Source organism: Anopheles coluzzii, chromosome 3 (genome assembly GCF_943734685.1).
Source record: "Anopheles coluzzii chromosome 3, AcolN3, whole genome shotgun sequence".
NCBI classification, from domain to species: Eukaryota; Metazoa; Arthropoda; class Insecta; order Diptera; family Culicidae; genus Anopheles; species Anopheles coluzzii.
The window spans coordinates 17,842,114-17,868,675 of record NC_064671.1 but is presented as its reverse complement, the minus strand read 5'-3'; the positions used below and the strand labels follow the sequence as shown (position 1 = coordinate 17,868,675).

Here is a 26,562-nt window from a genome sequence, read left to right as displayed (position 1 = left end):
CTCGCATCTGGCTCTGGGCCTGTGTGTTATCATGCACTGCTGTGATGGATGAAACTAAAAGAGAAACAACAAATGATAATGGATAAAAGTGAACACAAGGAGGGGGAATACATGATGAAACAAACTTATCGAGGGAAAAACAACGTAAGAAAAACGCTACCTTCTTGCGAAATCGTACGGCGGCGGCAGTGGAATGGTTATAACGCACACACGCGTCGTCGTTCGTGTTCGGAGCAACAGAAACACCCCGCACACCGTCTCCGATGGCTTTAGATGAAAAGTTACGACCAAAACGCCAGCCACCGAAGGACACTCGGTTCGCTCTGCCGTTCGCTGGGGACTGTTGCGCTAGGAAAACCGCCAACATGGACCACAGGAGATGCCTATCGCACAGGAAATGGAACCGTATCCTTGCACTGTTGTGTGCTCAGTCACAAGTACGGCAGCTTGACGCCTGAAATATCCGAGCTTGATCGAGTGCAAAAATACGGCCACACAACACTCAACCTAGGGCATCCGTATACGTAATTCGACATTGAAACATTTGGTTCCTACTTCCAGACGGTTCGCGCATACACACACACTGTTTCATTCGCTCAATTGAGCTGGGAGATGATTAATATCATCAATACAGACTTCACATGCAAACACGCGCGGCCGCACACAATCGCACACGCACATTTGTCGTACCCCTGGTGCTGTGAAATCTAACGGGGGATGCTATTCACGACGGAAGGGGCAGTAGCATTGAACAGAGGCAATAGGCACAATATTGCAGCAGCACTTTTTACACACTTCATCAGCCCCGTCGATGCGTCACTCGCTGTTGAATGGCGTCACGTTTTCGATGGAAAATAAAGCATATTGGTGGTGTAAAACGCAAAACAATAACTATACCATATAGTGCGAATCGTTCGCGATTCTTTTGAGCGGCACAAAACACACGGAATTGGTGGAAAACTACAGGGAAAATTTCACGAAATCACGGAACGCAGCTTTGTGTGCACGTCGGGTGTTGTGAATGTTTACCGAGAACTGAACGCGATTGTAAACGCCACCAGCCGAAGTCTGACAGTTGCCGACAGCGCTTTCGAACATGACACGAACAGTTCGAACTAGAGACGGACGTGTTTTCAAACTGATTTAGTGCAAACAATTGTAAAGAAGTAGTGAAATTCACATAATTTAAATAATAATGGAATACAACAAATTTATAAAAAAATATCCACAATTGACAACATTGGAAAAATGCTCTTCTTGCTTTGATTATTTGTTGTCTATAGCGCCACCTAGCGAGCGTTAGCGAAAACAGCGATGTTTCGAAATTGGTTCGTGAAGCATACATACCGGCAAAAAGCGCCCGGTTGCTTATGCAATCCGCGCTACACAAGGAAACGCTCCATGTATTATTTGATTTAAAGAGTTTTGCTAGCTATTTTTCCTGTTTGTTTATTTCTACCGACGCCGAAAGGGACGATTCGTTTGTGCATTATTTATTAAAAGTGTTTAATTTAATCGTGTCACAGACGAACGCAAATTAAATTTTCGTCGAGGCTGACATCATGCCGTAACACGCTCGGTTTGGTCACGCAATTCATACGGGAGGACGTTGAAAACCAACAAACTGAATCAGAACCCAAACTAAGATGTGGCACGAAGCAGAAGAAACTTATTCTAATATTGACATGAGCGGTGACAAACTAACACCACCAAACTGCTACCGGTTCAGTTTGTTCTATGCTGCATGCTTAACCAACACAAAGCCAAAATTGGCCGCCGCCCGGACAAAATGCAAAAGGACATTCGAATCGCTTTACATAAGCGGCACACAAACTACGCTATCCAAGGCTAGGATTACCTTGGGACAAAGGTTCCCAGCTCGGAAATATGTCCGATCGATGACAGGGGGGTTCCTATTTTTAATGCTTCCTTAACACGGTATCAATCGCTTGGATAAAGCAAGAGAAGCAATTCCCGGGGGTGGCGGTGGGGCCTTATCACAGCGGAAATTAATTTTTGCTGCTCAAAAGAAAGACATAAAGCAAGAGTTCTAATTGCTAGACGATAATTTAACTGGGTTCCTGTTCCTATCGTAGATAATTTGTACGGCTCTTCAACCCAGGGCTTAAAATGTATCTCAAGAGCTTAATTCGTTTGAAGAAGCTCCACTAACCCTAGACTGATAGTGCCGTGCTGCTGTGCTCTACACCGATTAATTACAAAAGGCAAATGAAAATCCAATAAACAGTAAAACGCATTATCGGTTCCCATTTACACTGCTGCTGCGCTGTTCCGGCACACTTGACGCGTACAATTTTGCATTTGCGAATAAAAACAACAACAAAACCTCACGTGAAAGCCATAAAAAAGCAATGCAATTTTGCGATCCATAAAATCGCACAGTATCGCAGGGGGTTGGCTGGTTGGTTTCGCTTTGTATGTGTGTATCTGTTTGTGTTGTTTAAAAGATGGCAGGAAATATGCACATTTCAAACGAGACAGGGAAAAAAAAGAAATGAAAAATTGCCACAGCGGAAAAAAGCCGACTTAATGGAATCATATGGGAAAAGCTCAGCGAGTAGCTAACTGCACCAAAACCAAAGCCAAAAGCCAAAATTTCTTACTTCTCCCTCAATATTGGTGCCAACGACAGAGCTGAGAGCTCTGTAGTAAGTTCACTTTTAGAAAATGAATTCATTATTTCATGCCAGGCCGGGATGATGATAGAAGAGTGAAGTTGGAATTTGATTTAACGGAATGGATAGAAAAAAAACCTTTAACCGGCGGCAGAAAGTGAAAAGGGTTTTGGAATTGAACGGTAGTTTTTTATGTGTCTATTACACTTCCACTTTCTTGTTACAGTTTGCTTCCGCCACAAGGCCACAAGGCCAAGCGCATTGGTGAGAGAATTGGAAATTGGGCAAATACGAATAATTTAATGCTTGTACGGCGAGGCAGGGTTTAAAAAATAGTAGACGAAATGAGCCAACGCAATGTATGGATGCATTATTTCTACGCCCATTCAAAAGTCAACACAAAACACACATCCGTTTAATTAAGAGAAACAAATTCATTAGCCAAAACGTGCATTCGTTCATCGTAAAAGGGCGGCTGAATAGCGGGAGAGGTATAGGGCCTCCGGACATGATTAGATCTCCATGGGGGAAGTCACGATTTCTTAGATAACGTTATCTAATCCTCTTCACCTTTACCGGTAACCAAGGGATTGAATGATCATCACTTATTAACATAGCGCAACACACACAGTATCATATCATAGTGAGTTCTCTTTCTCAAAACATGATCAAGGAAGAAGAAAGTACACTAACCGGTACGTGGAGTGTGTTGATCATTTGACAAATTAGAAGCTCTTTGGTCCTTTGCAATAAGACGCTAATGACGATCGTAACCGGAAGACACCACCACGGGTATCGCGCACTCTACGACCATGTCGCTACTTCTTCATCTAATAGGCATCATGGATAGGAATTACTTTGCATCGAAGATATTCAAATTGATTTATCCTGAAACCCATGAAACATTATCGGCAGCTAGTCATACGAGCCAAAGATCGTGCAAGTGAAAGGACACAAAACCTTTGCCACCGTATAATCCAACCAACCATCGTAGAAGATAGATGTTTACGGGATCCGACTGGTCAATGGTTTGCCAAATCTTGTCCATACTTTTAACGATTTGCACACACAAACACACACGGTCACACGACCGATAAGACGGCTGGAGGGTCTTGTTTGCACACAAAGTGTTTGAGCCGCGTGCTGCACGAAAGCGTACGTGCAGGAACGTATCGACCGTAAGTCTGGCTGTAGCTTTCGTTTGCAGTAGCCACCGTGCGGATAGGTGTGATGCATGGTACACACGGAAGCATTCCCACATTTGGCACAGCGCCGATAAAAATGCTAGCCCCCCTGCTTGCAACGCACGACATTCGTCATGTTTTGACAGCTTCGCAGAAGAAAGATATTACGCAAACGGGACCGGTTTTAATCCCAATCCCCTGTTGTGTGTTCATGCTCCCCTCCGAGGCAAGCCCCGTCTGTTCTTTCGCATCGCGAATAATCACCCGAAAGGAGTGGCCACTGGACACTTCTTCAAGCGGGAAGACAAAAAGGAACGTCGTCTTCGTCGTCATTACCAAATGAAAAGGTCCCCAGCCACCAAGAAACACCTTTCTCTTTGCTGCCTGAAAGTGAAATGATTGCTGGATGATGCTTTTTGATGGATGTCAATCAACCAGATTTCGTTGTACGTCCTCCTGTCGGTCGTGATAACAGGAAAAGGTTAGAGATGAAGGGTGGATGAGATGTTATCAATGGTCTAGTGAGATTTGATTGCAGGTGTCGCAGCTAATTCTAAGATGGAAAGACGCTGCTCTAATATTGCAAGCTGTGATCTAGCCATTTTAACCATACTGGTCCACAGCATATCTATCTACAGTGACCAATTATTTAGTTTTCTCACCATTTCCCACAAAAGATGGAAGGTGCGGCTGGACAACTTTCGCCGACACTAGATAAAAATATTGATATAGAGCCGGGCGGTGGGTTGTGCCGGTTTTCCTTCTATAGTCACAGGGAGGGCTGCAGAAATTATGGCAATATACTAACGCTATCGATGACACGATGCGAGGCTGTGCGACGAGACTGAGAAGTCGCTAACTAATGATAGCCTTCCCAGAAGGCCTGATGGACACAGCTTCATGGACGTTGGTGCTAGAGCAAGAGCAGTAGCAGCAAAATGGGCGTTTCTATTTTTGCAAAGCTGCAGATATCAGCCCAGAAGCACTTTCGATTTTTTGACACCGCACGTAATTCCATTGTACATGCTATGATACTCTGCTTTCTGTTTGCATTTTTTATGGCATGTTGCAAAATTCGATCGCAACAAAATGTAGATCGCATGCTCTAACGATAGGATCGCCAGGAGTAAAATACAAACGACCAATTTTCGTGCAGATAAATCTTCCGAAAATGTCGTTTATGCAAACAATTTCCTCGAAGGTTGGGCAACATCATCTACATTAATTTACCAAAATCTATGATTGGTACTTCAGAACAGAATAATACTCAACTGACTATTTCAGATCTTACTTACTGCTATAAGGCCTTTTTAATAAGTCCTGTAAATAGGTCACCACATCATAGGATTACTCACCTGAAAGAGAGAAAAGAATGTAGGGTTAAATACATTTTATAACGTTCAAATATTGTTTAGCAGTGTAGAATTCATACAGCATTTGGAACTATAGGCTTCAGAGCACTTAAGCGCTTTAATCATGAATTTATAATTAATTATCTGAAGCTCTTCGTCACAAACCTAATTAAACCACTCGCTACTCAACATGACACATTTAATCCAACATAAATAATGCAATCAGGCAAGTACGATCTATGACACTAGGCCAAACAAACACGAACTGATTAATAGTAACCTAGACCTCACTTTTGCTACGGCTCTCCTCCTAAAATGCCAAACAATCTAGGTTACAAGAAGTCGAAAAGACAAAAAACAGGAAGAAATGACATGACACAACCACAACACTTTCAATGCATCGAGGTTGACACTGCAGTTCCCGACCCTCTTCTCCTCCGACACGGTTGCAACAATTGCATAAAAAAGAACAAGACGCATGACAGTGGTTAAGCAAGATCAAGTATCATTACGTGTCGGCCAGGGTCTTGCGAACATAATTAGCACCGTTTAAGCCTCTGATGCGACACTGCCGTCGTCGTCTTCGTTGCGATTGACCTACCTTTCTCACCTCCCGTTGCACCGGGCGAGTTGCTGCTGTGTACCACTTTCAGGTAGGGCAGCCCGTTGGTTCCTCGCGCCACATAGTACGGATAGTCGGGATACTCTCCCGACAGGCTGCGCTTGTCCTCTTCGTCTATAAAAACGGACGGATCGGGATGGATCCGGTCGGTGTTGCTTTTCGCCAGCGATTCCAAGCTAACACCGTACAGCGCCTTCACCAGGGGCGTTTCTATTGATTCGCACGATCGCTGAAGATCGGGCACGCTGCCACCCAGCCGTTCGCGCATTCTTCGCATCCGATCGGATGCTTCCAGCTCCAGTTCCAAAAAGCTCGGTGGCTCTTGTTCGCTCTCCTCCACGCTGCCGCTGCTGCTGTGAAAGAGCGCCCTTGCTCGACCCAAGGAGGATCTTCTTCTCGTAGCATCTGCCGACGGCGGTACCGCCTCACCTTCCGAGGCACCGCTGGTGATGACGGTGGCATTGCTACCACTTTCCTCGCTAATACTTCTTAAGTAGTTTGAACTATCGTTTAAGGATGGCGGCACGTTGCAAAATACTGGCGTCTGGTTCGACTCGTTGTACTGTAGGAAGCGCCGCAGCTGGCGGAACTGGAAATGCTTGCTCTGCAGGTGCCGCTCGAGCACGGTGAACGTGTTCTGGAACCCGCGGCTCGAATCGCTCGGCCGGCTGGAGATGGACGCCGGTTCCGTCGCCTCGTCTGCCAGCAGGCCACCCTGGTATTCATCGGCACTAGCGGCACCGATCAGCGAAGAGAGCGAGCTGGCCCGTCCGACCCCAGACGCTCGCGATCTAGCATCTCCGGGCCGCAGTGGCGTACTGTTTACAAACCCATTACCACTCTGTCCGCCAACGTCTGCCAGCGGTTCACTGCTGAACAGCTTCCGGTAAACTTCATCCTCATCGGCTGTTGCATTTCGGACGGCAAAGGCTGCGGCGGATACACTTTCGCGAATCACACTCGAATCGGTAGTGTCGACTACCGAAGGCACTGTAGACATTATTGCTGCAGGACTGGGACACACTTCCGAACGCTTGACGGATCACATTCTTCCAGCGCAAAGCACGTCGTTACCAACCAACAGCCAACCACTCTAGGTCGAATCTCGTGACCAACTAACTGTGTGCGCGCGCACCAGGACCAGGACACGTCTTGCACTTTTGATCACTTGTGCACAATAATAATTATAGCTGCCGCCGGGTCACTTCCCTCCATGGACGCACACACACACGCACACAATCACTCTTCAAGCCGCTTTTCCGACCATCTACTGCACATTCTCTGTGGAGTCACACACTATTGGGGATCGAAACTGGTTCCCTTCTACTGTGGCGTGTGGATGTAATTTCCCTTTTTTCGTTGGTGGGGAGGAAATAAAAAAAAACACTCTTTTGTTAGGAACAGTGCCCGGTCGTGCTGTGCGATTCACAGATGGCATTCGGACACAGAAGACAACAGCAGCAGTAGCAACAGCAGCAGCAGCAAGTTCGAACATGAAGAACTACAATCTTTTGCACCACAAAAAAGCATACATAGACAGGAACTGGAATGATCCCTGCATTGGATCACTTGTTTACGTTGTTCACTTTCGTTGCTCCTTCAGGAAGATGAAATAACATCTCCAGAAGTGGAAAAAGCAACTCTGCCGTTTCGCATAATAATAAACGCACAATACCATATCCGATGAGCTGTAAAAAGGGCTCAATGGAAATCGGAAACCTTTCAGTGGTTGTTTCAGTATGGTTTCCTCACCTACATCTCTTACAGCTAGCTAGTTGAAGCACACTTGAGGAGTTGTACAAAAAGGGAATCGAATGAAATTTAATCCCAGGTTAAATGTCACGTGCCGCCTGATCTGTTACAAGCCCGGCACAACTGACATGCAGACGCATCGACGAAACATCGCCATCGAAATGAATAATGCAGCTGCAGACGGGGGTTTTCACCATGATTGGTCCGAATCGACATAACAAGAACATGGTGGAGCATTACAACGTAAACTACTACGGTGCAAGAATGCGAATGTTGGTGCGTACGTGCCGAACGGCATGGCGCAGCAGCAGGTACTATACTACACTCTTTTGGAGGGAAAATTGCCGGACATTTGGTTTATCAGGTGAAACAAGAATGAAGCAACAAGGTGAACCAGTAAAGTGCATTTTTTGCGATTGATTACCTCGTTATCAAGGAAATTATAGTCTCGGTTGTTTGTCTGAAATTACCTTTTGGATTTGTTGTTGCAAATGACCGGTTTATTCTGGGGACTTAAAGTCCAGTGAGTCCAGATGAAAAAAAAGGTTCTTTTAACATATTTTTAATTCAAAAGAGTGGTAATTTCTAAATTTAGGGAGTGCAAACACACTATTTTCAGTTTCGGCTTGACTTACTGTTTATTAGACTACTTTCCAATAAGTATATGATCCTTTTCCATTCAGATAAAACACCATCTTTTATGATTTCCATTAGTGGCCATATGTCATGTCGGCTTCTATCAAAAACGACACTTAATTATAGTTACTCGGTCACACACCTAAATTGTGTTTGCATATTGATAACCTGGTCCATCGCATATCAATTTTTTTTCCATCGAGAGCCCTAACATAATCGCGTCACAGATAGCAACTGAGCCGAACCGATCATCTGTCGTTCCCCACTTATTTTTGGGGGGAGAAAAGCTGGGTGGCTTAATACAAATCGACCCCGTCTGTGTTGTTGGGAGGAAAACACTGCTGTCATCCATATCTGATGCTATGTGGTTCGATACAGTTTTTTTCGGTAGAAACTTGACCACCTGCCATCACCCGAATGGTCCCGTTAATGGGGGTATCCGTCGTGCTTTAATCGATGTCATTAGCGACGACGCAGTGAGCATGAAATGAAAAGTTTCCACCAAACTGCTTCGAAATACATGGGAAGGTTTCTTTTTTTTTGTAAGCGTATATCCCCCTCGTGTGTATCCACCCTCGTAAGATGTGTGCCGCTTACGGTAGGGGAACGAAGTATAGCAGGGCCACCCCGGCTGTGATTGTCTTGCAAGTAGGTTACAAAAGAAGGTCGATTAAAAGGAACAATGTGTGACCCAACAATATTGATTTCAAATTAATAATAAGTTAAAAGTTTCTTTACATTTTCACTTGTACGTTGACAGTAAAATAAGTTCATTGATAGTGGAAAACAGTTCCAATTCTTCTCCTTTGAGATAACCACAGCAAGAAACGGTGCACAGCAACGGAAGGGCTATCGATTACATTGCGAGCACCATTTACTCGAATAAAGTTGTATTTCTTCCATTCGATACGGCTTGGAAAACAACACAACGACGAAGCTTAGGAGGAGATTAGGTAGCGAAATTAATCGTCAGCAATAAAAGGCGATTAAACTGTGACCAATTGTGTGTCGATTGACGGGCGGTTTTGCTCCTTCCACTCAGCTCTAATTTGCATGCTTTAGCGTGAATTGGCTTGTACTAGTAGATCATTCGAACTCAACGCTTGGCAGTATCAAAGTCATCCGGCAGGAGCATTGGCAAAGAAGTTGTGAGAAGTTACGCCCACCGGTGAGATTGTAATTACATCCCCCCGACTGACCGACGACTCAAGCAAGTGTGTTCACCTTTAGATCGTGTTACCGCCCGCTTGTTCGCAAATCTTTGCTAAGCGAAGAAAATCGATACTGGACGAACTGGGTTTTCCATGTTTTTTTTTCCTTGGGCTCACTTCAACACTGCGTGATATACCACATTCAGGCTGGAAGTGTATATGGTACACTCTTTTGTTATCGTGCGTTTGTTGACATTTCAGCGTTCGGTTAAGGGACGGTGAAGCTTTTAGCACAGCGAGTAGAGGCGAGAAACACACCTGAGGGATTTGGGTTAGCTAAACAATCTCAAAGTAAAGCTCGCTCACTCATATAGACGTTGGGACACACCTCAGAAAGTGTCATTGATCCTGGCGCGTCCTTTCGATCCAATTTATCACGTCCTTGGCGTGTTGGGATACTCACGGTGGAAGGATATATGCGCCGCGTGGCACCATTTTGTGAGGGGATGTAATAATAACAGGAACCACCAACAAAGTCGATATCATTTTAGGTTAATAGCGAAAGGTTAGGGGGATAAAAGTAACAGGCCAATTTGTCCTAACTCATCATGGAATCATTTGTTATTTCTTTCACAAAAAAAATCCGCATTTCCCTTTCTATTTATTGGAGATCGATTGATATGCGAAAGTAAACTGTTAGAACATTTTGGAAGGTTTGTAAAATGTTTGCCCAACATAAACCATTAACAATCACGTGTCTTTTCCCCTCGATGGCTTAACTAGATCAGCGAATGTAACGCACTCCCTCTCCTTAGGAAAGCGTTTAACGCTACTATTTTCTACTGCATCACCACGATACGCTTTCAAAATGCATTTCAATCAGGCCCTGTTGGTTAACATGACACTCGCGTCGGCTGGTTAGCTGTGGCGACAAAAACGAAAACGTTCAAGGTAAAATGGAAAATAGTTTGATTTTCTCCTACAGCCTGACCGCTCTCCAAATGAGACGAAGCACACATTTATGGGATTAATTAAATGAGAGTTTTTACCACAAGAATTCAACCTCTGATTCGTGGGTAAATTAACGTTTTTGTTGCAGGAAGAAGAGGTATAACAAATGCCGCCGTGGATGCAACGACATTTACTATTCCGCTATTGCCGTGCTTAAAGCATACTTTAGCATTATCTTATCACTGGCCTGCCCTATCATTAATCCATCCAATATCTGTCATCGTACCAATAAAAGTTGCCTGCCTTCCTACTCCCCGTTTTCGCCGGCGTGGTAAAAAGCGAGCATGAGCGTATTATTGTGGCCACTAAAAAAATCCCAATAACTTCCCCGATCGATGCGCTTTTCATCGTGCAAATTGCATCGTGATGGTGTGATCGATCGTCCGGGCATGTGCATGACTATGCAAAGAATCTGGGTCAGTTTAGAGAGGACCCCAGTCATCACGGGATGCCACACAACAATTCCAATAGCTTTTCTTCACTAATTAAGACTTAATTGCCAGAGAGCTGACGGAGCTCCGACAGCGCAGCGACGCTGAATACGCAACACGAGAAACAGGCGCATTTTTAGGCAAATTTAATGCGCATTTCGGGTGGAGATTTTTATGATCCGGTAATGCAACGATCGAACCAATGCGTTCCGCAATCACTCACTGCAAAAGTTGTGTAGAAAAAAAGAAGGAAACACACCGAAAGATGATCACGGAACGATGAATGTACACAAAAGGCTTGATAGATTTGGCGTAGTTGCGCATAGAAAACGCGCAACATGCGGGGCTGTGCCGCCGGTCAACGATATCGATAGCCAACGATACGCGTCCACGATCATCTCGAGCAGCGTCGTACGAGGAAGCTACAATTAGCCGCGTTATTATCAGTGGACGCGCTTTTGAAACTATTCCAGCTCAAGTGGAGACTGAATACACACACGCAACGCTATCATGGTGGCAATCATTTAACACACTCTAAACGTTTGAGAGAGTCTTTCGATTGAGGTGTTTCTGTGTTTCGTACCTCCGTTTCGTACTCTTTCTTACCTACATTACGGAAGCATAAATGCAATCTACAACACCTACCACAAAAAGAAACAACCGAAGATGCACGCGCAACATGAAACTGCATGTGATGATCATCAGTACGCAAGCGTGTGTGGGTAGCAGTTAGTGAGGAGTAGAGTCTTTTTTGGAACATTCAACATTCTGCGGGGACAGCTCCCGGTAGGTAAATTGATCGCATATGTGACGGAATGCACCACAAAATGCCGATTGACCATTTACCCGGGATGAGCGTGCTGTAGTTTATGTTTCATGCAACTGTCACTGTCGTATGTTGAACTAATTTTAAAACGACAGTACAGTAAGCTGACAGGTTACCATTTAATCTGGATCATTTCTTTCTGCCTTTATGTGTATGTCTGACGTTAAACCGCAGCGTGATTTACGATGAATGCACGGCTGTGCAGTTCGTCTGAGATGATCGTTGCGATCACACGGTCACGGATTATGTGGTCACTTGTTGCGCCACCTACACACAGCACCACCGCGAGCTCATTAGCTCGCGCCGTGGACTTTATTGGGGGTGCAGTTTTTGTTATAGGCTTTATGGTTTGGTAAGCTGATATGGGTTTTAATGCATACTATATAGATGCAGAGATAGGAGAGTTTTTTTTTCTTAGCAGCCTTCGAATGATATTGGTAATATTGAAGCCAACGTTATTGCTGCTATGACGATGTTCGATGTATTCGATAAGCATTAAATAACAATTCATCTGCAACCCTGATCTACGTAAACATCGTTCAAACTGACTCCGTCTATTCTCGGACGATCAGTACCAACGGAAGCTCTCTATCGAATTCCAGACATACGTTCGGTGGTATTTCCTAAAATAGCATCACAGCTTCCATTTCATCCAATCCCAAGGGATGCTATCCTCTCCCAGTGAAGGTTTTTTGTAAACATTATCTGGAGATAATCACAAGCATATGAGTACCGACTCTCTGAATTCTTCACTTGGTCTTGGCATGAGTAAAATATTCTCACCTTCTAAAGCGTTTCCCTTTGCATTACGTCAGAACCCTCAAGATCTTCATGAAGAGTACTTTGTTTAGGACTCAGCATCTTCCGAGACGTTGTCTATTTGTACACAGCAAACGAGAACAAACAAATGGAAGGAAAAGAGCGTCCCCAAGCTCATATCTCCAAAACCATAGCTAAAAATGTCCAAACATTCAGTGCAAACATTTACCTCCAGGAAACCTAACTTCCGCTTTTGGAACCATTTTTAGGGGGATCATGCTTTCATGTTCCTTCTCAACACCCAGTTCCATAGTTTCAGGGCACGAGGTCATAATTCTGTCGTCAGGTAAAATTGTTCAAGATGTTCATCTTACCAATTCCAATAGCGCCACCCATGACGCCCCTATAATTTCAATTTATAGGTCACAAATGCTGGAACATCATGTCTTTTCGACATAAAGCAGAAGCCTGGACAACTTTAACGGTTATGCTTGATGTTTCACTGACGTCAGGGACATGACCATATACATGCAATTCAACCGACGAAGACGACCATGGCAATGGGAGAGAAACGAAAATGTAAACGCCTCGTAAACGCTTCGAAAGCGACCCAAGTCAATAGAATAATAATGCCGGCGACTAATGATCCGGGCCACATTTTTCTTCCGCCTGTACCCCGTAGAAGGAGAAGGTGCAAATTATAAAATCACGAAAATTCATTAACACCCGGTGGCCTGGATGATGGTTTGGTTTGACATCTCTCGCAAGATGTGCATGGCGATTCGAAAGCCCTTTTCAAGGCACGGAAGCAAAGGGTCAACTTGTAATGAAAAAAACGATGATGATTTTACTAATAGCTAACGCAAGGGAGAACACACCAGCGGACTCCAAAAAAATCAGGGTGTAGTAAAAAAGCTATCAAGCAATGTGCCGACAATGGCTAACGGTTATGATAATGGGTCTTGTCAAACATGTAATTGACATCATTTCTGTGCAGTTTTACATTCTCTCCTGTACCCATGCTGGGCCGAGATTAAAGGTCTAAGATGGAACTTCACTTAACCTTCCATTAAAGCCACCTTCAAAGTCACATCAAAGAAGTGTCGATGAATTAGTTGACACCTTTTTTTAATGTTTAGTCAGGTTGTCTATAAAAATGTATGTCTTGCTTTGTACTCAACATTACCATTTATATAGGCTCTATCAGGTAGGTGAAGATGAAGAAATATGACTATGGTATGAATTTTAAATTAAATAAAGCTCTAAAGTGAAAACATGTTTATGTGCAATCTTATGCGATGTTCGTAAGATGATGCTGTGTGTTCAATGAGTCAACTAGTTTAATAAAAAAAATTGATGTAAATCTGATTTTAGAGCTTATTTCTAATTTTAACCTCATTGCTCAAAGTATTCAAAATCTTCTTAAATAAAATGAATCAAAATCTACTTTGCATTAGTGTCAATAACTACCAAATTATGGTGCCGTTACGTGCGACTAGTTGAAAACAAATATTTTTTTCCTAGCAAAAACGTGACATCACACACTGCTTGAAAATCACCCTTTTTATTTACACGTAAAGAAAAAAAAGGAGCAAAGTTATAACAGGTAAACTACACGGGTACTTGTTTTTATCAATGTGTTATTTCACACACTCAAACAGTGTGCAAAATCCAGGGATTAGAAAGATGTCGTGTCACAGGGTGTGGGGCTGTTTGTAGTCCGAATTTGTTTACTCATCCAACCCCTCATCATTCCCAACACATCACAGCTGATGTGGTTTTTAAGTGTGCACTTTTGCTGTTTCTTTTTCCGCCTCTTCTTCCCCGAGTGTAGGCGAGTAACAAGCGTCACCAATTAACTTAACCATGCCACCCAGCAGATCAGTCGCCCCACGTTCAAGGGTGCCTATTATCTTAACCGGTGGCATTACAAAGTCTTCCCTGCTGCCCCTTTCCCACCTGTGTAGCCTCTCCCCAGAGTGATGAAGAGATAGAGTCGTTTTAAACCCGTGATACACCTAATCTTATCGCCACCACACACACACACACACGAGTTTTGATGATAATGCCGGTACCTTGTGTCTGGAGATAAAAAGAAAACAAGGTTTCGCCTTCAAACCGTATCACCATCATGGAGAAAAACGAGGAAAAAGTAGTACGAGTGCGATCACCGATCAAGTTGTGGAGGGCGGAGGGTGAAAAGGAAATTTGTTTGAGGAACCGAGATTTTCCCTTTTTTCCCCTCATCCACCACAACGCCTCAACAACACCCACAATATCGATACTGTTGGGCCAGTGGCCAACCCCCCTTCAGTGAAAAGATACACACGGAACACGCAAAAAGATGATCGTGTGTTATGCTGCATGTTACAGTTTTTTTTTTCATCAAGACCATTAACACCGGCGGCAGGCAGCAGCAATCGAATGCGTTTGACTCCTTTTTCCGCAAGCTAACATCACATGCCGTAGCCGAACGGTAGTAGTTTTTGTTTTTGCTCGATTGCATCGACCCCAACGCTACACTGTTGGGAGAAGGACGCTTGGCGAGGTGAGTTTGTCGGGTTGGAAAATCACTCCACCTCTCAAGAAAAGCCAAGGCCGTCGTCTCTACCCCCAAACGCTTGAGGGAGGCAACATGAGAGGCTCTGCCGGATGAGTGGTGGTGCTTCAATTTTTTTTCCCTCTCATCGGTCGGATGCGTTCAACCGACGCCCGCCGATGGAGGCTCCAAATTTCTCTCCATTGGTTTTTCGTCCTCACGGCGTCCGAAAACGGTGTGTGCTCCACACACGCACAATTTCCCCGCGCACGCTCCTCAATAGGCGAGGTGGTGATGTTGGCCGGTTACAACCAAAACCAATAGTCACCGCCACCGAAAGAGAGAGAGAGGGAGAGATTTGCTCCGTCCACGCGTAATGAAACTGAAAATCCGACAGAAATAACAACAACCCAAGGAGGCGGGTGGGGCTCTACAATGACGTTTTGGGGAGGGTGCTTCGGTTTCAATGCGCTTTCTACACGGCCGAAAATGGACACAGGCTGACATACGCGACCACTGATACCTGAAGGTGGTGGGTGGTGTCCGCAAAGCCCGCGAATGTTCTCCGACATCCGATTGCGACCGTAAAAAGGTCGTTCGGTCAGGAAATGGATAACTAATAGCGATGCGTCCGCGACGTCATTGTGAGATTTTGTCCTTGAAAATCTATTGCATCTCCGTAAATTAAAGGCTCACTCTCTCTCTCTCCTTTTTAGGAGACGATGCAACGATGCAGTTTGTAATGGATGCAATTTTGTGATGCGAAATGAGAAGAGTTCCTGCAGTATCATTTTCGTTGTTAGATTGTAATGCTGCTGCCACTGTTGCTGTTGCTGCTGCTGTTAATACGAAAATCCAGATAGAAATACAGCATCCTGGTGACTCCATGCGATTGTTTAATAGCAATTGTGTCGCTCCTTCTATTTCACTTCACAGTTTGGTAACACTTTTCCTACAGAGACACATCCAACCCAAAAGGGACACGTAACAGTAAAGCTTTTTCCGTGCTCTCTGCAGAATTGCGCCGTGTTGTTGCTAGGGAGACGCAATCGCGTACACTACACTCCTTTACCGACCTTTCGCGTGCGTCGTCCCGCGGCTGTACGCGGTGAAAAGCGCTACCTCTTTTTTTTTTCGACAAACCAACGGATAAAACGAAAACCCATCGAAGTATGCCTCGTTTTTGTTGTTGTTGCTTTCGGTATCGGTGATTTTCACTATCTTTTGTTTTTCACGCTCGCTTTGCACTCACTTTTCACCGGTGTAAAACCAATTTTACCATTCTAATTTTAATTCTAGCGTGCACTTTTGAAACTCTGTTTGCGATTACGTCGGTGCCGGTGTCGCGGGTGCCTCTGGGGTAAGCAGATTTTTCACGCACCGGAAATACACACCGCCGCACGAACCGCACGGAAACTAAATGGATGCACCGGGGGAGCGACGACACAACACTGCATCGATCGGTGCACATTTAAGGCTCTTTTAGTAATGATTTTCCATCAATCATATCAGTAATGGCATAAATGCACAAACACACACACACACGTTATGCGTCGCTAAACCGGCTTTTTCTACCCTCATCAGTGCCCCAAACCAGGGGACAGGAAGAGCGTGTCAAGCCGCCGAGAAAAACGCGCAAGTAAGCACAAAACACCCTTACGGAACCGTGTGTATTCGTAATGCGCACTGCTGTAAAGGAACAGGCCGTCGTTGCCGCGCGTCGGGTTTGCCGAGAATTTCTATAAATACACTACATCATGTACGGCCAGGCCACACATGGGCCCCCGTTGCGTTGGGGTTGTAAGATCCGGCGAGACGGCGAGCCCCGTGGTTTTGGGACAGCTGACGGCGGACGGTGCGACAACGCCACCACGCCGCTGTTCACCGTCGCGCGAACGACGGATTCGATTTTGACTCACGCTCTCACTAACCGCGAAATGGACGTCAGCGACGGCTGACTGACCTCAGTGGAGCAGCGCAGCGTACACGCACGCCGGACGAGAAAAGTGAAGTACAAACACATATTCATACACAAACACGCTACACCAGGGCGGGGACCAGCGCCACTCCGCTTCTTGCAACTAACTCGCTCTGTCAGCAATCTTCTAGCGGAGAGAATTTGACCACCGACAGGCTAGGTCAGAAAATTGATTAATCTGCATGGCACTGGGCAGCAACCCGCGCCCGGATGTTGTATTAGAACGAAGCATTTGTGCCACGGAGGATGCACTTACTACAGGCACGCCAAATCGTAATTCAAACGCACACCACACACACACACTCCACGAGGTTCGTTTGCGACGGGAAAAAGAAAACAACGCGATCGCTCCGAAACGAAAAAAAAAAGCAAAGTCCTTTCCTGCACCGCGGCTCAAACCTAACCTTAAACAATCCGCACCATTCCGACCGACACACCGTGTACGTGAAAACAAACTAACACTGCGAACAAAAAGGCGCCCGGCTCGAGACGCATTCCAAATGCGCTCCCTCTCTCGCGCCATCGCAGTAGGGCAGGGCTGAGCAAACGGTTTTTTGTGGAGCGAGCATGAGCGATTCAGCAAAGTCCTGCTTTGATTTTGAACAAAATGCAACATCTTTTGATGCAATCGACATTTTAGTGAACGTTTCTATCGGAAATTATTTGTTGCCCAATATATAAAAAGAGTTGGGAACAAATGTGAAATAATATTTCACTACTTTTGACCGAACACTGTTTCATCTCATGAAATTGTTTGGCAAAAATGCGGATTATCCAGCGTGCTGATTAAAAAGGTGCGGATTACCGAGCGTGAACTGTACAATCAAATTTCAAACTTTTTTTTGTGCGCAATAGGCTATTTGTTTACTCTTACTGATAGCTAAAATTTTAGCAAAATTTGTACTTAATCTTGGCTTGTTAAATGTATATTATTATTTTATTATTGGATGTTACAATGATGTTAAAAATGAGGTTTACATACTGTTCAAATATTTTTAAAAAAATTTCGTATTATTTTGTTCATTACTATTAAATGAGTTTATATCAGAACGATATTCAAATAAAGAACAAAACTAGGATACGAAACAAGAAAATTTATTTTAAAATTATTTTAAATTTATTTTGAAGCTTTTTTACAGATGAATAGATTATTTAAAATATCAATTTGTGTAAAGCTTGTAGATAGAAACTGGTATATATTTAGCTATTATCCAATATACGCTATTGTACGGAACCGAGCATAGCAGCATATCTCAAGTTTTCGCGTTTAGTGAGTTCTTAAAGGATAAGTGTTAGTGTTATCGATTAAACGATTAAACAATATCGAAACATTGTTAAATTTAATAATTTTACTGCAAACTAGGTAATTTTCGCGCAAATTTGATGAAATATGCCTTTCAGAAGTTTGAGAAATTCAAAAAGAACATAACAAATATCAAAACATAAACATATTCTCAAAAAAATATAAGAAGTTGGCAAATTCAACTTGCTGCGCTGCCTGTTACCAAAGTGCCATAGTAACGAACATTTAAAAAAAACTCATCCTAGTCAAATGCAGGATCAATTCACACGTAAAGTTGAAGTCACATCCAGTTGCTCACCCCTGCCATGGAGTGTTTCTCTCAAATTCTCCGTCTTTTACATTCCACTACTTATACGGTGTGGTTCAGCTCCACCAACACACAGCGTGTTCGCTTCTCTCGATCGCTCCGTGTTCACGCACATCCTGCTAGCTCTACGGTACACATGACGGTGCATACTCCCCCTTGGTAGTTAAAGTGTTAAACGGTCGCACAAACCCGATAGGAACCGATAGAAAGGCCGATCGGTTAGACACTGATACCAACGCAAACACATGCCCCGTTTGTGGCTCTCTCTCGAGAAACGTGTTTTTTCTCGCCGTTTGGTTTTTTTCCACTTCCAGAACCGAGAGCAAGTACCAAAACCAGCTGACTCAACATAGAGCAAAAGCGAGAATGGGTTGGTTTGATACAGCATATCGAGCGAGAATGTCACCGTACGTGAACGTTGAACATGTGATTCAACCGTCACCGGCTTCAGCACGGAATGAATCGTGACGGAGAGAATGCAAATTAACTGTGACAATTTTGTTCGCGTAGTGCTGCAAACAATTTTGCGCAACGACAATGCAAACACCACGTGCGAAAAAGGGTCACAATTCGTGCGTGTGTGTGTGTGTGTGTGTTTTAAATTCTAGTTCAAACTAAACGGTTCTATCGGCTACTGTAAACAGAGAGATATCGAGAGAGCCATTTAGAATGAAAGAGAGAATACCAACTCTCGAATATGTTAAGCACCTCCCCATACATATTCCATCAACATTAACTCACCCCTCCTTATCAATAAGGAGGGGTTGATGATCTCACTGACACAGCTTTGCGCGTTACATTCCGTCACTTCTTTCGGGAGAACAAAAAGATTATAGAAACGCTAACGCTCCGTTTCGAATCACTCCCAAGTGGACTGTTTCGGTCTCTGTTTGCATCCCTGTTACTAGGGAATTTCTAGCCCTAGTGTCTAGACAACTTCGATCGCATTCTCTTTAGATTGATTAACTCGTGGGCAATCCAGTAGGTGGAATGAACGTAGCAGCACGTGATTCCATGCGGTAACTCTCCGGTCGATTACTGCTGTGGGTAAGCTTTTGAATAAAACTAATAGAAAACCGGTCCCAATAACGCCACAGAATGACGGTACCATCAAATCCCAGCATTGGGTGAAGTGTGGTTATTTCTGTAGACCATGAAGAGGTGCGTACCTACGGGCTGGTACTTCAAGGTATTTGGAAACACACAGGAAAACCTCCTGCGGTGTGCGATTCCAAAAAATAATCCCCAATACGTGCCAAAGCCAAATTTGGACTGGAAGCAGTAAAGAAAACCTTGAACATTGCTTGGAAAGAATTTGGCATCGGCACAATTGCATTCGAATAGGTTTGTTTACTGATCTGCACAGACTCACTCCACCTTAGAAACAATGGAAATAGTTCAAGGAGATGGTGGTTTTGAGCGTTTGCCATAATTTTTGAAAGGCAGAACCAACTTTATTGAAAGCCAGGTTTAGACTTTTCGGTAATGCACTTCTTGGTCAGACTGGTCAGTTTCTGCTCCTGACTAAAGCTCTTCAAAGCCTCCATCCTTCACCTCCTACAAAATGGGTCCCGTGTTCTCGATCTGTCGCCGTTTAATGTCAAGCTAGCTTGACACAGACATATACACACACTACCGTAACCTCATTGCCGGAACCAATACCGAGGTGGAGAGGCCAGAAAACGGTGAATTTATGATTTAATGTTTCCTCACGCCACTAAACCGCCACCAGGTGAATGATGGGCAGGTATTGGACACACGGAGAGTTAAACGACACCGGAACGGGCAGGAGGACAGGGAATGTAACTTCAATAGACACTGTGTCATCGTTCCAACGTACCCACCGGGCGTGTGTGTGTTTCGTGTGGAGGAGAGCTCGCCAGGCGATGATGTGTTCAGCATTTAAATTTCTTTCTAGTCACTCGAAACTCTTACTCTTTGCTCGCTTGCTTGCTGCACTGACGAGAGACCTTCGACCAGTATCAGGCGAACCATTAGTCATTTACACAGAAAGTGTGCTGCGAGGGGTAAGTTAAGCAGCGACAACACACAAACAGACAAAAATCCCTTTCTGAAATAACCGGTCCTCGGGCCAGATCTCGGTGGAATTCTCGGTGGCGGCGCAATGGTTCAGAGATTCATAAATGTGCATCGAACAACAACTTCATCGGATCATCGGTGAAGCAGCGGTGATTCATACCCGCCAGCAAAAGTCCGTTGCGGACGGATTGGTTTGTCGGCTTTTTTGTTTGTTTTGCTGGAGTTTCGCGCAATGCATCAGTAGTATCGCGCCCGAAGCCTGCAAGAACCTGCAGTCTACTGCAGGCCGGCTTCTTTTCCGACTCATTCTTTGCGTCTGTTTTTTTCCCGGCACGAATGCGGAATAATAATTCCTCCGGGGGAAGGAGAACACACATTGCATATCTCATTAAACATGCATTGTTTTGTAGCATAGCTTACGCCCTTAAGTTATGTTCCTGCTACAACTGGTGGAGGTTTGTTCTTCCACCCTATCCGTTCTAATTCTAACGGAGAGTTGCAGTAAGTGCTCGATGGAACGCGTGAACAAAATGCCATTTTCAACAGATCGTCTAAAGAGCATTGCTTGAAAACGTTCCCATTATGCATTATGGTGCGGAGGTATATTGTGGGTTTGTTATGATATGCACATGCCGATCTTGATGTTGCTCGCAAAAATGGGTGCGTTCTTAGGCTGTTTTGACAAAAAAGAGATCACCACATCTATGGGATCTGTTTCGCGCCATTTATCTCTCTGCCAACCTGGTGGATTGGAATGTTTCCTAGCATTTGGAACGTGGTGGAACGAAATCGTTTAAAAAATGTAGAACAGTTCTGCCCACTCTTCTAACATTTCACTCCCATTACCTTTACAAACATTCCCTTTTATGGACACAGCCTAAAAGTATACGTGTAAACACATTCCACTTTATGGGCTGCTAGTGCACGATGTGGCGTGAAGATATAAAAAACAACACCACCGTTCTTTGCTACACTTCTTGGCCCACTCCTAATTTCGCCTGCTCCACGTGTCCCGGTTTCGTGCAGTATTAGGGGGAGGCACAAAATTGCACCAGGAGCGCAAAAATGCAATCCATAACGGTGTGCAATGGTCAAGGGCTTCGGGCTACGGCTTTCCAGGTGTGCGCGCAAGTGGTTTGGCCACGGCACAAAAAGTGGAAAATCAAGTGCAGCATGAAAACACGAACAGGTACGGTGGTGGTGTGCGCCAGACACCGGGGGCAAGTGTAGACCGATCGATCAACAGGTTTCGTGCAGCAGCAAAAGGCTGAGAAGATCGTTCTCTTCGGACTGGGCATGATGATGATGGTGATGATAGGAATATAGTTCGTTATTCGTTTTTCTGCAACTGATAGTATGTAACGCAGTAGAGAGAGCGAGAGAAGGAAATATCATATCCACACCTCGATGTAGAACATCTAACGGAGGTGAGAAAAACAATTTGCAGCAGCAAACAATCTCTTTACAAAAACGGTTATTCCTTCGCTAATGATAACGCAAAAATTACCGCGGCTTCGTAATTGGCACTAGGAACTTTTGCCATTAAGATGAATTATTGGCTGGCAAGGAATGAAATTATGACGGATATGTGCTAGCTGAAAAAAACCTTCCAAACATTGGAACAAATCTTCTAAAACAAGAGAGAATTCAATCAAATTGTTCAGAGAGGATCTCAAGATTCAATAAAATAAATGCAAATTATTCAATATCCACATTAAAATATAAATTTCCTCGTTTCACCACTGATTCAAGACCTTAATGCGCTCTCAGCGACACCCAGCTGTTTTCGTAGCACTGCGTCCATATTCGGTTTTTTAGCAAAGGAACGCTTTTAAGGTCGAAATGCATACCTCAAGAGCGATCGTGCTTGAAACGCAAAAATTGGCAAAAATAGACAACGAGTCCAACAAAACAAACCAGCACCCCGAACCACACAAACCAATAGCTCACCGTGCTCGAGCGTGCGTCCGCCTGTCGGTCTGTCAGTCAGTCAGCGTAGAAAGATTGCATGGCGGGCCCCATGGACAACGTACCTGAACTGCCCTACCAGCGTCGTTCCGAGCTCCGAACTCAATGGTGTTGATTTTTCGCTATATTTAAGGCTTCGCATTTGCTTCAATTTGTTTGCGAGTTTGCTGTTGCAAACCTTCACAGTGGGTAGCGTTTGTTGCGAATGTTAAATAACATCGATCGTGTGGTGTTGTTGAGAGCTGGCAGGCTGGTGGAATGGAGGCAGCACTAATGCTCAAATATTCAAAGACACGTCGCACTTTTTTGCCATTTTTTTTTTTTTGGCCAACGCCCGAACGCAAAGTCATGTGCCGATTTGGCAGCTGTGTTGTGCGTTATGTGTCATGGAGAGGATAGAGACGATGATCGCATCTTGTGATCGCGCAGCAAAGAGATGACACACAAAGAAATCACTTCTTTGTGAGCAACTACCCATGAAACAACAATGAGGTTAAAGGTATTGGGTAAAAAAATAGAATCAATTTATGATAAATTAATTTGAAGGTGATTTATCGTTGTAAAATGAAACAATAACAAATTCAAATATTTAATTAATCCCTTCAAATCGCCCTTTTATACTACATTGTTTGCCCTAACAAAAAGTCACCACTTTAACAAAAATCTTTCTTTGGTTAACCTTCCCAGACTGCTGTCAATACACAACCGTTAATCACATCTTTTAATCCATTTTAGCCTCATGTTTAATGCAGGTGTCCAATAGAAACGCACTCACAATAACATTGCTTTACAAAGGTATGCGCCGTTTTACAAACATTCAGTGCCCAGTACCAACGACAATCATAATTGGCATCGAAAAATGGTATCCAATTAGATACTACGTCGATATCGAAACTGAAAAAAAAATCCCCCCGAAAAAAAGCTAAGCGTGGAGAAACATTGTGCAATAATCGTCAAACAGCTCAAGCCAAAAAGGGAGCCAATTGGCTGGTGGTGTACTTTTTCGAACCTATCTTTTCAACGCAGAGATAAGTTTCGCGAGATTAATGTCGGTTACAGACGAGCGCGTTGTGCGCGCTTACAATGCTGAATTACCATAGTGCCTCATTGCAAGAGAGAACAACATTGTGTTTGTTTATCTTCTTTACTAAGCTTTTTGATGTTTTGCTTTCAAAAATAGCCAATCTACCCCTCCCGTGTCGATGATGATGGTTTACATTATCAAACAACGGCCATTTTCGCAATACGAATCGGTGGTGAAGGTATAGGTCATCCGGAATGACATCACTGAGGAGGAGATGGTGGTATTGTATCCAAACCATGTAGAAAGAAGACCAAAAGTGTTAAAACAAAGCGTAAGCCAATAACTTCGAGAGCTTTGCCAGGTGACGCAGGAAAAACTCATCACCGTGGGCGTCTAAATAGGGCGTCCTAAGGGAAGCCCTCTTCATGCTGCACTTGTCAAACCGTTTGACGAAGCAGACACACTTTGACACCGTTTGACCAAATCCTGCGTAATGCCAATTGCTCAATCGTTCTTTGAACAACGGCGGCCCAGAACCAGCTTATTCTTACCGGTGTTACATAACGTGAGGTTTGTGTCCAAAGAAAACCCCATACAAGTGTCGCGCTGTGTTTGCCCCAGAACCTTTAAACTCGGGAATACAGTAAAGATATCGAAGCGAACGGGTGACATAAAATCAATCCACCGACGTTTATCTTCTTTGACCGGCTAACGGCGGTAATCTCACCGCCAGCCAGTGACAATGGGCCATTTTTGCTATCAAGATTGATAACAGTTCTTTTTTGCTACAAATATCAATTATTTGCAAAGCGAAAAACAAAGAAATTCGCAAAATTTTGCAAGATAAACAAAACAATTTCCGGGCCTTTCTAGAATGCATTTCGTTATCACAAACAAGAGAGCGCATGTTTGGTAGAGGGTGGTTGAATTTTGAGTGATTTGCAAAAAAAAACCCACAGGTATTGAGGAATGTTCCATTCCAGTTTTTGTGTGTGCATTTCGATTGAGCGTACGTGATGAATTGAGACACGCTTCTTATCGCACGTTTGAATCCCCTTTGCAAATTATCAACTGCAACAAACAGACAACCCCCTCACAACCACGCAAAGAAGAAAATGGATTAAGTCCGATCATGCACAGTATGATCCCATTTTTTGCGTCGTTTCTTCAAGCTGACCTACAAAAGAAGAAAATGCTCAAGTATCACGCTGTAACAGGATTTGTTACACAATGATCGATTACGGGCCTAATCCGCGTTCAGGATGTTAGCCATCATTCACGTTCTCCTTCACGATTCAATTTTTATGACCAACAATATAAAGCCATCAAATCTCGTGTGATCGACTGGCTCGGGTGGAAAATGTAATGAAGTGATCATAACGATCACTACGTGAACGGTGTCTTGTGGTCAGAACTTTCATCATCATCCATCTTGCACGTTTCCGTTGGGCTCTCAAAAAAGAGGGTTAATACTGACAGGATTTGTACCATGACGGACTCGGACGTCCATCACTCAAGATCATATGCAATGAATGAGGGGACGACAACAGTAGTACCTTCCCTCGAACATAATTAGGCAATCGGCCCGGTATGCGCCCGTTCGGCGTGATCTTACTTGGGCCAATTGTTTCTGCAACCTGATTGAATGTTTCAGCATCGTTAGGTTTAAGATCCGGCTTTAGCGGTACTTCTTGCACCGGGTTTCCAGCAGCACCATATTCTTCCACTTACGCCGTTTACACCCATTCGAGAGAGGGTGGTGGATGGAAGGATTTATTTCTCAAAAGTTAATCATCCGTTTAACCGCTTCATTACGGGCTGCTCACTGGTGGTGGTGTGTTTCATACTTTGATGATTTTGAAAGAAAAATGGACTAATTATTTTCTATTTAGTATTTGCAACATTATTGCGATACTAGTTCCCAAAGCAAGACTACACAGTGCACTTTTGGGAGGAGAAACAACGTTTAAAATTGCATTATATGTATCGATCCAGTTGTCCATGGGTTGAAAATGGTGGTTTGCAATCGTAGCACATTGATGATAACAATGTACACGGAAAGCTACAAAGTAATCGGAGACCCTACATAATGAACCGGAACAAGAGGCTTGAGACGGAAAGACCACAATTCGTTAGTACTTAAAACCATCAGGCAACAAATTGCGCCATCTTCATCGTAATCGATCAACCATTTCGTCCGCTGATAGGATATATGGAGTATATGGGACCTTCCTCACAGGCAACTCTCATTAATGTGCCATTAGTCAGTGGCCGGATTAAGCAATTTCTTGGATGCATGGAGCAATGTCGTACCAAAATAATCTCCAAGTTTAATGGAGGGCTTTATTACACAGATTAACAAATATTCTGCAAATGAAAAAACAACGAATCATCAGACGTCTAGAAGTAAATGAACCATTCTCGTCCATGTAGCACAAAACCGTTACGAGAAAATCATACACTTCACGAATAGAAGTTTATTATGATCCGTTATGGACATTTTCGATGGCCGAAAAAACAGACAAACACTGTAATTATTCCTCTCGCTTCCAGTTCCAGCGTGATTGTCGTATCCCCATTGCACGATTCGGTCGTGAAGTGTTCAATTGTAATAATTTTATGAAATATAATATTCAAAGTTTAATTATAACGAGCTTTTCAAATGAGCATATTAATATGAAACTCGTAAGGCTACGCTCTAGAACTCACGATCACAGAAAGCACGATCTATTGTTATTAAAATTTTAATTCCGTTCGAGTATTTAGCCATGACACAAAAACAATGGACAGCGGATAGAGAAAAAATGCAATAATTTATGTTTAAATAAATGGCTTTATAAACAAATTTACTACCCATGAAGAGCTACTGTGTGGCAACATAAATAAAACACTATTTTAATGCGCACATAAACGTCAGAATAAGAGAAAAAGGCTTTTACACGCCAATTAGCCAAGCGCGCCACGTTTGCATCGATCGAACCGCCAGGTAAGGTGTCCCTTTCCGTTCACGCTTGGATACCTTCAATTAGCTGTCACTGAGCCA

The 26,562-nt window shown here is 43.8% G+C and overlaps 1 protein-coding gene across 7 annotated transcripts in view; it reads right to left on the bottom strand.

Annotated features, from left to right (window-relative positions):
* LOC120958348 (trafficking kinesin-binding protein milt) overlaps positions 1–26,562 on the bottom strand; it is an 87,548-nt gene that overhangs the window by 42,348 nt on the left and 18,638 nt on the right. Inside the window, exons 1-2 of one of the 7 annotated variants that reach the window (XM_040381072.2) lie at positions 17,282–17,356; positions 5,774–7,144 (exon numbers count right to left, since the gene is read on the bottom strand). The exons of 3 other annotated variants lie outside the window; for them this stretch is intronic. In XM_040381072.2, coding sequence (XP_040237006.2) covers positions 5,774–6,794 — 1,021 coding nt within the window. In that variant the 5' untranslated portion in view covers positions 6,795–7,144; positions 17,282–17,356. 3 more of the 7 variants (XM_040381073.2, XM_049608778.1, XM_040381077.2) reach the window with 3 other exon arrangements.